General features: G+C 54.9%; 1 protein-coding gene across 2 annotated transcripts; it reads left to right on the top strand.

The window, feature by feature from the left end:
• The first annotated feature begins 3,030 nt into the window (after positions 1-3,030).
• Positions 3,031-12,336, top strand: KCNA2 (potassium voltage-gated channel subfamily A member 2). Of its 2 annotated transcripts, XM_026111989.2 has the most exons (3): positions 3,031-3,241; positions 3,893-4,289; positions 4,943-12,336. In XM_026111989.2, exon 3 carries the CDS (start codon positions 5,121-5,123, stop codon positions 6,618-6,620), a length of 1,500 nt encoding a protein of 499 aa, XP_025967774.2. In that variant the 5' UTR covers positions 3,031-3,241; positions 3,893-4,289; positions 4,943-5,120; the 3' UTR covers positions 6,621-12,336. The 2 variants fall into 2 exon arrangements, with proteins under 2 accessions (XP_025967774.2, XP_064354212.1); XM_064498142.1 differs by lacking the exon at positions 3,031-3,241 and having other exon boundaries at positions 3,667-4,289.
• Positions 12,337-14,045: the final 1,709 nt, after the last annotated feature.

Raw genomic sequence — 14,045 nt, 5'->3', positions numbered from 1 at the left:
CGTGGGCACCCGCGCCTTCCTCTGACGTCTGCAGCCGCCTCGACGTGGGGGGCCAAGGCGGCTGCTTCCTCCCCGAGGCTGACTCACAGCCCGGGGAACTCGCTTACGGTTTTCACAGCTCCTAAAATTACCCGGGGCCCAGTTACGTCAACCCCAGGTGCTGGAAAGCCCCGGTGGAGACGGGGACCTGGAGGTGTCTCCTGCCTTGAGCCTTGTTTGCTAGGGACCGCGGGAGCCCAGCGGTGCTTATCCGTGTGTCCAAACCCACCGCGATGTGGCTTTTCCTGCCCCTTCCTGTCCCTCCAAGCCCATCTGTCCTTGCAGGAGGTGGCATGGGGTCCCCGGCAAGGACACCGTGGGCACATGCCATCATGGTGAGGACCCATGCCAGGGTAGGGGGGAGCATGTCCATCCTCTCCAGAGATGTTCCCACACCTCCCTGCAAGAGGATGAGGGAGCAGCTTGACTTATTGCTGCATTAAGGAGCTGGTGGCCGATCCCAGGGGTCCTGGGCCCCGGTGTGGGGCTGTGGTTAGGCCAGGCTTGACCTCAGGGCTTGCGTTTCGTGGCCCTGGATAAGGGGGTGAGGATGGACCTGAGGGATTTTCTGAAATGTTTTCCTCTTTTCTTTTTTTTTTTTTTTCTTTCCTTGTTATCAGAGGCTTTGGTGGGGAATTTTGGCTTTTTGGTTGAACAGCATGGCCTGGCTGCACCCCTGCCCAGCCTAGCAATGTGCACTGTGGAAAAACGTGGTTTAAATCTTTATTATTAATTTTTTTTTGCAAAAAGAGGAGCTAGTGTAAGTTTTCCTGTTAGGGTGACTCTAAAGTCCATGGGGATAACGGGAACAGCCCGGAAGAGACTTGATGCCGCTCCACGTTTTTTAGTTATACTCCTGAAGCAAAGACCTCAGCCATTTAAAGGCATGTAAAACAGACAAGTGGGTGCTGTGTATCACTCGCTTAATTTTCTGAAATGTTGGGCTGAATCCTGAATTGTCAGTGCGGCGGAGGGAGGCGTGTGCAGAGGCGCCGATTATGATAATAGCTCCGCGATTAGGATAGTAAATCAGGAGAGCATCACTCAATTGAGAAAAACTATAGCAAATCAGCGGAGATGGTGTTTTGGCCCTTTAAAAGGAGACCGTTTCTCTGTGTATATGTAAAAAGCAGCTTTTTGCAAAGCCCTTAGTGATGGAGCAGTGGGAATAACAAGTTATAAATTCAGCTTTGCCTGAACTGCTCTGTCCGGCCTTGGTTCCTGCGTATTGCATAAGTATTAGCCTCGGGCAAATCGCTTTCTGGTTTCAGCCTCCCCTTCTCTGCTGCGGCTGATCTGCCTTTGAAAAAGGCTAAAACGATGCGGATGAAATCACGCACACGGCTGCCCCCGGCACCGACGGCCCCTGCAAATTCGACGGCTGAGCGCGGGAACAGGAGATCTCTGCCGGATCCCGGGCGCTTTTCGATGCCGGCCGTTTCCCAGGCACTCTCCTCGGGGCAGCGGGATGAAGGCAGGGCGATCCACGCGGATGGCTTCGTGGGGGCCAACCTATACGTTTCCCAAATGCTATAGGGGCCTGCAAGGCCATGGGGAGAAGCAAGGCTGCATGTGCGTGGTGCTCTCCCATTTTTGGAGAAGGGAGATGCCCCTGTTTGCAGGGGAGGAGGTCAGTAATTAGCAAAGCGCTGATTTAAGGAGCTCTTTACCAGCCGTGCATGCCCTCGCCTTGGCCGTGCTGGGGCAAGGAGCAGGGCTGGTGCGGTTTGCACGGCAGCCTGGAGCCCCATGGCCCCCGCGCTCGCCCTGGGCTCCCTCTCCATCCCCAAAACTGCCACCGTCCCCCCGTGAGCCTCCCCGGGCAGATCCAGGCTATTGCCAAGCCGGGTGCAGACGGGAGCCGTGCGCTGGAGCAGCATCACGTATCCGGGGATGTGATTAGTTCCCAGTGGTTGAAATCTAGGTCTCTTGCTTGCGGAGGGGGGGGAAGAGACTCATATTAATCTTCTGAATATTCATGGCGGAGCCGGGCCGCGCTCGGCGGTTCCCCTCGGGAGCGGCCGGTGCCCCCTCGCCGGGGGGTCGGGAGCTGGGCGCTGCTTGTGCATTCGCCGCATGCCCCGCTGCAGAGCCCGGTGCAAGTTGGTGCCTTTCCCCCCCCTTTCCCGGCTCAAACAGCGGTTTGCAAAAACCTGTGCAAATGGGCAGGTTGCTATTTTGGTTGCAAAGGTCGACCTTGCGCCCGGCGCGGGCAGCCCCAAATCCTGCTCGGCCCTGGAAAGCCGGGAATGTCTCACGCCGGCAGCGAGCTCGGGCCGAGCCGGGTCTGTGCGTGCAAGGAAAAGCTGGGGGGGGCTCTTGGCAAATCATCCTCTTTGCCTTCCTCCAAAACCCCAAATTTGCATGAACTAGACCAAAGGATGCTCTGGGAATGGGAGGGAGGTTGAAAAAGTGTGCGGCGAGGGGAAAGCAGCAGGGACGGAGCGCTGGGGTGGGCGATGTCGACACTCCCGGTACCAAAACCATCGCTGATAGGTGCGAGGCGCTTTGATTCGGATGCAGAAAAATGAGCCTAGATCTCCAGCCAAATAAAAATCATCTCTTTAAAGTAAATCATTGTGGCGTTAAACAAACCTTGGGTGTTTCAGGAAGGGAGAAGGGGGAGGAGAGAGTTCATGGGCAGAAGAAAAACAGTGTATTAAAAAAAAAAAATCAAGATTGGTTGATTTTTGGCTGGAATGGGGGCTAGTGAATGCCTGACATCTTTTGCAGCAGGAAATACAGGATATTTGTGGGTTTTTTCGCATGCTGCTTGTAAAGGCCCAGGGAGGTCGGATCCACCTGAACTTCTGAGTGAGCCTCTGGGGGGGAAATGCAGGAAAAGGAGGAAAAACTGGGACAAACGCTAACCTGCTCTGCTGTGGGCCTGGCAGAAAAGGGTTAAGCGAGGCGGTTGACTGCTGCAAGCCTTGTCAGGGTTGTACTATTTTTTCTAGTGCATAAGGAGAAGGGAGAGGAGGGTTGAGCAGAAAGGGGAAATTTCCAAGGAAAGGAGGATCTGGTGCAATATGTCCCTGGCTGCTGCTGGGAAGGGAAAGCACCGGGCATGAATGGCCTGGTGACAGCCGAAATCTCTGCCGAGACGACGCGGACCGGGGGGTTATTTTCCACCTGCCTCCCCTCCCCGGTTCTGTAATCCTGGCGCAAAGTAGACGAGTGGAGTTGGAGCCGAAGGAGGGAGGTTAGAGGATTTTCTCTTTGGGGGAAGGGGGGGATATTGGGGGGGGAAAAAGGGAAAAGGTTGGTTGGACGTCTCGGCGTCGAGCATCCCCGTGCCGCGAGCCGGCGGCCGGGCTGGGCTCCCCGAGCGCCCGGTCGGAGCGGCGAGGCCTGGGGACCTGAGCATCCCCGTCCCCCTGGGAAAATTTGCCCACCGCACTCGAATGTCCCTGGGGGTGGCTTATTCGGGGAGGGGGGGTTGTGTAGGTACCACGGCCACGATGCTCCTGAGCCATTCGGGAGCAGCTGGCCTTGGTCTTGCGTCGGCCGGAGCATCCTTGCTCCTGGTACCCAGCCGCTGGCGGCTTCGCCGAGCATCCTCGGCCGGCGGGGGCTGCGGTGCCCCCCCCGCGCTGCCTCCCTCCTCCCTGGCACCGGCTCCCCTGGGCAGCCGCGGCGGCAGCGAGACGGGGCTCAGGGTTTTTTACCCTCTTCTTTTTTCTTCCGCCGCTAGCGCGCTCTCCCCCTCTTCCCGTGTTGCAGTGCAGGCTTAGCCGGGCGTCAGGAAAACAGCTCGCAGGAGCGGGGGGAGGAAGAAAAGGGGCTGCCCGGAGGACCTGGGGGCTCTGCGGATGCTGCCGCCAGCTTCCTACCTTCTCGCTGTTTTTTCCAGGCGATGCCACACCTCCCGAGGACACTGGGGACATCGGGTTTTGCTGAGCTTAGCATCTTTCCGCCGCCGTGCCGAAGGCAGCAGACAGACGCTCGTCTGCCCTGAAGTGCGGATCTGCAACAGCTCCCGAGAAGACGCGCTCGCTCCGTCTGTCCTTCTCCCTCTCCCTCTCTCTCCTTCTCCAGTCCAAACCATTACGAGACCCGACTTGCACCATCCGGGAAGCTGCCCCCTTTTTTCCTGTCCCTTCTCCTTTTCTGCGATGACTCACCATTATTTTTAACTTTGAAGAGAGAGGAAATAATGGGGATCTTGGAAGCCTGTGTTTCTCTCTAGGATTTTCCCCGGGGTCAGATAAGCGGTGTCACTAAGAGCCACTAAGATTTGCCTGCTGCAGGTAATGTGATTTGTTTTCTCTGTGCCATGGTGGTTTGCGGAGAATGACAGGAGCCGGGATGCCGGCGGCAGAGCCGGGCGCCCGCAGCGGTCCACGAGGCTCCTAGGAGCCGGCGGCCCCCGAGCCGGGCGGCTGCGGACCCCCGGGTGGGCTCCGCGCAGGGAGGGCAGCATGTTGCCTTGCGGCTTGCTGGCCGGGGCAGGAGGAGCGGGAGCGTGCCGGAGCCCTTAGCGCTTTCCCGGCGGCTGGCGCCGGGTTGCCTGATGTTGCACGGTTCGGTGTTAACCCTTAGCTGCATGCCTGGCATTGAGCTGAGACCGTAGCCGCCTCTCCCGGGCACCCAGCGTGGTCCCTGCACCCGTTTAGGGCTGGATGGTTTTTTCCTTCCTTCCTCTTCCCTTCCCCCTTCTATTTTTTTTAATTTTTTTATCCAACAAAAGTTGTTTTGCTAATGCCAGTTTTTCAGCGTTGGCTTGGAATAGATGAAGGCGTCCTCAAGTGTCTTCTCTTCTACCCAGGGGGTTTAGACGGGAGTTTTTGAAGTCTGTCCCAAGGAAGGCGAATTAAAATCCCCCGAGGAGGGTGATAGACGAGCTAGCGAAGGGAGCTGCTCTCCTCCCCCCAACTTTACTTCATCTCTCTCTCTCTCTCAGCAGGGGCAATTTTCTTTCCTTTTTTATTTTCTCTGTTTTATCATCCCTTCGCCTTTTCATGAGACACTTCCACACCTACGTACCTGTCCTTCCGCAGGATAGTAGCCTTGTCCTGAGTCCGATCCCGCCGCCGGGCACTCGGAAGAGTTTAGCCTAAGGATTTCTTGTAAACCTAAATATGACAGTTGCTACCGGAGATCCTGCAGATGAAGCTGCAGCTCTTCCCGGTCACCCGCAGGACACGTATAATCCCGAGACCGACCATGAATGCTGCGAGAGGGTGGTCATTAACATTTCAGGTCTGCGCTTTGAGACGCAGCTCAAGACGCTAGCCCAGTTTCCAGAGACCTTGCTAGGGGATCCTAAAAAGAGAATGAGATATTTTGACCCGCTCCGGAACGAGTATTTCTTTGACCGGAACAGACCCAGCTTCGATGCTATTTTGTACTACTACCAGTCTGGTGGGAGGCTGAGGAGGCCTGTTAACGTGCCCTTGGACATCTTCTCGGAAGAGATCCGGTTTTACGAGCTGGGGGAAGAAGCGATGGAGATGTTCCGGGAGGATGAAGGCTACATCAAAGAAGAGGAAAGACCGTTGCCTGAGAACGAGTTTCAGAGACAAGTGTGGTTGCTCTTCGAGTATCCCGAAAGCTCAGGCCCTGCCAGGATTATAGCTATTGTCTCCGTCATGGTGATTTTAATCTCCATCGTGAGCTTCTGCCTGGAAACATTGCCCATTTTTCGGGATGAGAACGAAGACATGCACGGCAGCGGGCTGAGCCATCTGCCCTACTCCAACAGCAGCATGGGGTACCAGCAGTCCACCTCTTTCACAGACCCCTTCTTCATCGTGGAGACACTTTGCATCATTTGGTTCTCCTTTGAGTTCTTGGTGAGGTTTTTCGCCTGCCCCAGCAAGGCTGGGTTTTTTACCAACATCATGAACATTATCGACATTGTAGCCATCATCCCCTACTTCATCACCTTAGGGACAGAGCTGGCTGAGAAGCCGGAGGATGGTCAGCAAGGCCAGCAAGCCATGTCCCTGGCCATCCTCCGAGTCATCCGCCTGGTCAGGGTCTTCAGGATCTTCAAGCTCTCGCGGCACTCCAAGGGGCTGCAGATCCTGGGGCAGACCCTCAAGGCCAGCATGCGGGAGCTGGGCCTCTTGATATTTTTCCTCTTCATCGGCGTCATCCTCTTCTCCAGCGCCGTCTACTTCGCAGAGGCAGACGAGAGCGAGTCCCAGTTCCCCAGCATCCCCGACGCCTTCTGGTGGGCCGTGGTTTCCATGACGACCGTTGGCTATGGAGACATGGTCCCCACGACCATCGGTGGGAAAATAGTGGGATCCTTGTGTGCCATCGCTGGCGTGTTAACGATTGCCTTACCAGTGCCCGTCATAGTGTCCAACTTCAATTACTTCTACCACCGGGAGACGGAGGGAGAGGAGCAGGCTCAATATTTGCAAGTAACCAGCTGCCCAAAGATCCCTTCTTCCCCTGACCTAAAGAAAAGCAGAAGTGCCTCTACCATTAGTAAGTCGGATTACATGGAGATTCAGGAAGGTGTAAACAATAGCAATGAGGATTTTAGGGAGGAGAACCTGAAGACAGCCAACTGCACCCTAGCTAACACAAACTATGTTAATATCACCAAAATGCTAACCGATGTCTAGTCGCTAAAACCTAGTCGGTATTTAAAGCTGAAGTGGAACAGTTGCAGATATCGAGTGCTGCTCTGCATTGTAGTCAACACAGTATTTTCTACGGTGTGTTTTGGTTCTGCATGGGAAGCAATAGCCGTGTAAGTGACTTTTAACCTTTGATTTCCACGCTGAATAAGCTGTCATGCACCAACCGTTTTGTTTCTCTGCTCCCATCACGGGCCCGGGGGTTTCCAAAGACACGGGGCGTTCGAGGCGTTTTGGGGTGCCAGTCGCGCCGTTGCACCCGCGGGGGAGCCGGCGGGGGGAAAGCTCCCGCGCCCGGCAGCGCCGAGCATCCCCCAACGTCTCCCTGCACCGCCCGCGTGCCGAACCGCCTCCCCGGGGGATGGCAGGCAGCTTCCCAGCTTCGGGAACGCTTAGGGAAAGGTCAGGCAGGGCTTAGCGAAGGGAACGTGCGGCCGAATGACTTGCAGGCTCGGCTTTCCGCCCCAGGTGAGACCCCGTCGCCCGGGCTCGTGTTTCATAACGGCGACTGCTGCATGCTGCAATAGTTTCCTCCACTGCAGCATGCCAGCGTGAGGCCCCGGGGAGGGATAATTAGCATGACAGAACATTATTTATTAAGTCTTAAATTTTCGATGCTAGCCATCGGGAGGGCCAAGTAAATAAATCAAGAGCTTGGGTTTTCTCTATTTATTTAGCTGACACTTCCATCACCACTGTTTCCAGGATCACCAAAGACACCTCCACTGACACATTGAAAATGAGTTGGAAAAAAAAAAAAAGCATCTTTTTTTATATCTCTATATAAAACTGGAGCAACTATGCTGTGGCCTATAATATATTTATACTGCAGTGAAATTTAACCAGTAATACAGTACAGCTGCATGGGTATTCGTTGCATGAATCTGAATATTTAATACACACACAAATATATATTTTCTTAGTAGACTATACAGTATTCATGTTTATAGTGTTTATAGATTCTCCAGCGGCTTGACGGAGATTCACGGGAGTCAAAAATCTCTAAAACCCGGCTGGGGGAAGGCACGGGCTGACTGCGGTTTGCTAGATAGCAAGGCAAAGCCTGCGCGGCCGAGCGTTCGGACCCCACACGAGCCGAGGGAAGGTGAGCTGGAAGTTAACCACCTGCGCTCATCATGGGACGATAATTAGTCGTTAATCTGGGTGTCATGAGCAGAAATTACTGCTGAGCAGGGAGGCTGCGGAGGCCAGGTGGGACGGCGGGGAGAGGCGTCCCGGCTTGTTTGGTCAGCAATCTTCAGCTGTTTTCCCGTACGATTACCGCGCGTGTGTGTGTATGTAGATATTTAGAGAGCGACTATAGGCCGAATTTCAGCAGACGCCGGCGCTTCGGGAGCATCCCTGGTTCAGGGCCGTGGGCTCGGTGTGGGGGGATTTGCTGCGGCGAGCTCCAGCGCTGCGGGATCACGGGCCTTTTGGGCTGGAAAACTGAGCCAGCCTGACCGGTGCCATGGGAGAGGGTCTGCGTAGTCGTGGGGTTGGTCCCCCCGGTTACCTTGCTCTGCCGCAGACCCCATCCCACAGCCCGGGGGCTGCTCACGGCATGGGAAAGCGGCTCTGGGCCAGCGAGCGAGGTTCAGGGTCGCTCCGGAGCGACGGCATGGCTGATGCCGGGCTCCATCTCGGCTCAGCCCACCCAGCCTTGGCCTTTAATTTGCCTTCTGCTAAGGTTTTTGGGAGGGCTCAGCCGGGATGCAGAGACCTTGGGGTTGTCCCTGCTCCTCCTCGAGCCCCAGCACTATCAGGGATAGCTGGGAGCTGTTCTTCCAGGTGGATCCCATTTGCTTCCCCTATGCTGCTCCAGGTTTCCTTGTGTTTTCCTGTGTTGGGGACAATCCCTGGACCAGGTGCCCCACCGGTCCGGAGGAGAGGCCTGCAAACCTCCTTGGAGGCCCCTGGCCAGTAAAGCATCTCCAGTGAAAGATGTGGTTTAGCAACCTGTTGAACCCGTACGCTTTGGCTGAATTTGGGGCTGGCCAGCCCTGTACCGGGGCTGCAGAGCGAGGGTACGAGCAGGGCATCCCATCCCATCGCAGAGCGGGCAAGTAAGGTCCTTCTGACCCTTCTGGCTCTTTGAGGGGAAAAAATAATAATAACAATAAAACAACGGTGCTAGCGTATTCTACAGCAATGGTTCAAAATGCTGCTTTGGGCCTGATTCATCTCTTGTGCTGATGTGGCTCCGCTCATCCGAGTGGAATTGCTCCTGATTTTTAGTGATTGATTGATTCAGGCCCGGCTATAACTATTACCAAGTGTCCATGGTTAGTGCACAGGAGTCCTGGCTTCTGCCTGGTGCAGAGCACCACCGGCATCAGTGCATGCTGCCGGGCCTGAAAGGTGCTCAGCACCACGCAGCATGGGGCCTCCGAGACGTCTCAAGTTATGTTTCATTGTATTAGGAATCCTTTTCTCCCTCTCTGCTGATGCAGCTCTGAAATAGGCGTCCCCGAAGCCCAAATCACTTTAACACCTTAAAAAAAGTACTACAGAGGAGGAAAAAAAACCAGCAATGCAATCGCAAGCAATAAATCTCTATTTCGAAGCTCATCCTGGAGAACGGCACAGGGCTGGCACAAAGCGGCTGCTCAGGCACGGTTCCCGGGGAGGCCAGCCAGCTGCCATCGACCCGTCCCGGAGCCCGGCCGCGCGGCAAGGTGAGCTCGCGAGGGGCCGCGGCCCGTGTTTCGGGGCTGCTGGCAGCCCTGCTGCTTGCTGCCGGGGGTTTCCCGGCCCGGGACGGCCGACAGCACGCTGCCAGCCCGTTCCTGGTGTGCACCGAAGGCCGAGGCCAGGTTGTTACGGGCTTTTCTGGGGGATGCTGGCGCTTTGTGCGACTTTGCAAAGCGCCTTGCTGGTTATATCAGGGGCTTTGGGCAACTCGCTTCTCGGCGTCTCCAGCCCTGGAGGATCTGGCCCTGGCTGTGCTGCGCCCGGAGCCTGCGGCGGGGTGGTGGGAAGCATTTCCCAAAATACTGGGAGCATCTCGGGAAGGGGAGGGCGGCTGTTTTTCAGGAAGGCAGAAGATTTCGTGTTGCACGGTTTTCCAGCAGGACGGAGGCTCCCACTGCCCCGTTGGCACATGGTGGCCCCAAGGACCTGCCAAGGTCAGGCAGGAGGAGAGCACGGTTGCACAAATCAGCTGCGACAGACCCAAACCCGTGCGCCGAGCTGGTGGGGTCCGAGCCGCAGGTGCCATCTGGGACTGGTGTCCCCCACCAAAGAGCCAGGACTGCTGTGCAGGTCACGGGGGGCCGCGGTCAGAAACGAGCTGTCGAGCCGCAAAAAGCGGAAGGGTCCAGCTCTCTCCCCTGCGCGGAGAAATGATTCCCCTATAGCTTTTAATGGGATTTGTGCCTGCAGGTCGGAGCTCGAGTGCTATTTCTAGCTTTGCTTCTGACTCACTGATGTGATCTTGAACCAGTTTTCAGGAGGAGACTGTGATTTTTTTTCCTTATTTTTTTTTCTTGAGGAATTTGGTTTGAGAGGCTTTGGGCCCGCTTCTGCGGCGATACTGAGAGTCCAAAACTCCCCTTGACTTTGCAAGGACGAGAAAATGAGAGGCAAAGTGGCTAAGACCAAAGGTAGTGGCTCAGGCTGGCCAAAATAGGGGCTGGAGAGCAGGGGAGCGAGACACCATCTACGTTAGTCTCATAAAGCCTAAGGCCACCTAACCTAGTTGCTGGCATCCTTGTTCCTCCTCCCTTGGAGATACCGTCTCTTTCCATGGATGGTACGGCAAAATAAAACCTTCTGGCCCTCCCAGATACCATGGTTAGGTATCCAGGGGAGACAGCCCCCATATTTTAAGAGTTTTATCCTTTGTGCCATGGCCACAGTTTTGGAGAGCCGCGATTATGGCATGGGTCCCTTTCTAACATGCAACCGCGTGGTCAAGCCTGCAGGCAACCCATCAGCCCGTCAACAGCTTCCAAAATAGGTGCTGCGGGTGCTCAGGTGAGGGTCACGTACTGGCTGGACACCGTCAAGCGCTTAGGAAAAAATTATCAGTATGTGGAGATGTGCTTTAGCGGGACAACTGATCTCCGCAGTGATGTTTTGTGTCGAAGTCCGTCAAATCTGAACATTGTGCTCTCCCAAGAAAAAGATCCCGAAATTGGTGTTATGAGCGTGGAGCATGTGGGTGTATAAATATGGGCATATTTGTGCATAAATACACAGAAGGAGAGAAAAAGACAGAGGAGGAGGAGGTATTTCGGGAAGGGCCTTGCTTTGTTATCCGATAATTCCTGGGTCAGCTGTTGAAATTTCCACCAAAGGCTCCTCCCTTCTCCGGAGTCTGCAATACATCTTGAGATGGGCCCGAGCAAGGAGACGGATCCAGATTTTGCTGTGGAGGTGGGGGCTGAAACGCGGTGTCCCAAGTCAGTGCCCGACTCGTGTCCGTCCCCAAACCAGCAGCTTTGCAACACCTGGATCTGGATCCCAATTCCCAGCTTGGGCCTGTTGCTCACATTTCTCTGACTATGCAGGTGAAGCCAAACCGAAATCTAAGGGATTTGTTTGCGGTGCAACCGCAGTGGCACAGGGAGTGGGTGGTCTTTGGGGGTTTTGGTTTTTTTGGTGATGGTTGAATTTCAATTCCCTCCAACCATCCTGGTTCGATGGTCCTGGGGTGATGGGGACACCAGGGTGGTCCCCGTCGCGCCTCCTCCATGCGCCTCCTCCAGCGAGGGGCAGGACAGCTGCAGGGACGGCGTTGGTGTTTGGAGCTGGTGCATCTCAGGGTCTATGTTCATGAGGGTCCGGGCAGTAAGTCTTTGGTTCCCAACTCTGAGCTGTTCGGTTTTGCACCCAAAAAAGGCTGCGGGTCCTTCCTCCAGCATTCGATCTCCTCCAGGTCTGGTGCACCCCTCGGTCCCCGCCATCGGGGCCGGCTGCTGCTCCCCTCCCCGAGGGGGGACAAGGGCACCTGTGCACAAGCTAACGCGATCCCCCGGCCCGACTGTCCGCGGCGACAGATAAATTCCTTAGCTGCGTTTCTCTTCTGGGCAACGGTTTGGCTTCGAGGAGCTGTAGAGCGTTGCGTGCCAACGGTCTCGTGCCAAGGTCCGTGCGCGCGTAGACACCCGCGCGGGAACCGCATACTCTTTCCAGACTTGTATGGCTGTTCTGGGGTTGGGGATTGTTTTTTAATTTTTCTGTCGCGTATGAGACTGTACTTATTCATTTGCACTTGCTCCCTTGTTGCTTGAGCCTGCGCTGTTGTCCTCCAATGTCATGCACTACTCACTGCTGGGAGCGCAAGGGAGAACAGGGGCCTTGGCTCAAATCCGTACGTGTTGCCTAATTTGAGGGCATCAATAGGAAGAGGAAACCCAAGAAGGACTCATAATAATGATGCTGGAACTGAACCTTTTGTTTCCATGGTTACAGGAGAAATGGGACCAGTAATGGAGAGAGGCCTATACACTGTTAAAGGAGGACTCGTGGGAATTTCAAGTCATTTAACCATGCGTTTGCTAGACACAAATTTAGACACCAGCTGTATCCGAATTGCACAGTGTGTATAGACGTTACTGCTCTTATTGGCGACTCGTGGGCGTCCTCGGGGTTGTGGGTCTCGCGCGGGCTGGGAGACACCCAAGTCAGTAAGGCTGAACATTGTATATAGGTATACAGATCTGTGTACATACATATTCCAAATGAGCATTTGCTGTCTGGTTTATCATGAGTGTATATAATTTATTCTTCATAGAGTATCACAATTTTTGTAAATATCAGCACTAATTAAGAGGAAATAAATATGTATATTATTGAGGAGTTATGCTGATATCCCTTCTGTGGCGGGCGGGGAAGAGAGAGACAAGCGGATGCGTTTTTGGCAGGCGGGGTCTCTTTTTTCCCTCTACATCCAAACTTTCTGCAAGAAAAGACTGGAAGAGCCTGAATGGAAGAGCCATCGTCGGCTGCCCTGCGGAGGCTGCTGGAGGGGGAACTCCCCCCAGCTCGGATATCAGCCACATCAGCTCAGCTCAGCAGGTAACCAGGAACCGGTGATGCTGGGTGGATAAACCAGCCCTCGGGGAGCCTCGCAGGTACCTGGCACCGAGGTGGTGGTTTTTAGAAGCTCTTGGAAGAGGGGAAACGAAGCAGGCAGGGACGATGGTGGTAACAAGCCCTTCATGGGGTGCAACCATGCATGCGCATCTCGAGGGACATCTCCTAATAGGATGTTGAGGCTGAGAATAGTTTTCCTCCTGAGCTGCGGGGAGCCGGGATAGATTTCCCTGGGGAAGGCTTTGGCTCCTCTTGCAAAGAGACAGTTTTCTTGCTCCATCCCCAGAGAGCAAATGTGCAGCATTTTCCCCTGCCGCGTTGCCTTCTCCTCTCCCCGAGCGTCTTGGGGGAGCGGAGGGGAGGGAGGGAAGTGGGAGCGGTCGGCACTTGTGTTTCAGGGTTTTAGCCCATCTCCGGCAAAGGGAGACCAAGATGAGAACTGAAATGCAAATGCTTTATCTTAAACACGCCAGCGACAGGCCCTCCTGTGCCCTGAAGGGTTTGAGGCTGGCTTGTGCAGCTTGCCGCTGGCTTAGCCGAGTCCTCAGGCTGGGTTCAAGCAGGCAATTAATCCCCGAGTTGCCATGGTGCCGCCTGACATCACACCACGAGTTTCCTGGTGCCAGTCCGCTGCTGATTGCCAAAAATTTGCTTTCCAACAATTTTACCTAATGCGCAGATGAATAGCGCTGAGCTGAACTTCAGCCTGTTCGTTCTCCTCCACGTGGACCCGTGAGTCACCGAGATGTCCCGGACGGAGCCACGTTGAAGCCGTCTGACGGCGGGGAGCTGCCGGAGGTGAGATGTTGTCTACGGAGCAGAGGGCAGCAAACTTGGATCCTGCTGCGGTTACGGGGTGCGGAGCGAAACATAAGGCTAAGGTGCTGGTTTAATTGTACATCTCCACTGCATGCCTTGGCTCATCAGCTGGGGTTGGGGTTAGCTTTTTTCTTCCTATCTTGTCCCACCGGGTTAGTCCCTATCAAGCTGGAGAGAGCTTGGAATGGGCTGGGAGTGAAGGCTGGACCTGAGCTTTAGGGAGACTGAGATTTGCTATTTTTCTCTTCCACATACTGAAGAAAAAAATCTTGTCTTGCAAAGGCCACAACCCTGTGTCCACTGAAGATGTCCTATCCTGGCTGCAGCTTGTTTTGGAATAAAAAAAACCCCCAACTCTGTTCCACTGAGGTGGGACTTGTGTCACTGAAATAAGTGAATCCCATCAAGTCAGAGGAAACTCTGACCCTGGCCAGGACTTCTGCTTTCAGCCCTGCATTGATTCTGTCGGCAGATACCTGGCAAAGGAGGAATAGCTTGGGGCTGTGCCATAGCAGGACAGCTCCGGGGTGCTTGGCCATCTAACACTTA

The sequence above is a fragment of the Dromaius novaehollandiae genome, chromosome 27 (genome assembly GCF_036370855.1).
Source record: "Dromaius novaehollandiae isolate bDroNov1 chromosome 27, bDroNov1.hap1, whole genome shotgun sequence".
Taxonomy (NCBI): domain Eukaryota; kingdom Metazoa; phylum Chordata; class Aves; order Casuariiformes; family Dromaiidae; genus Dromaius; species Dromaius novaehollandiae.
The sequence above is the reverse complement of the archived record's forward strand: the minus strand, read 5'-3'. Positions and strand labels throughout refer to the sequence as shown.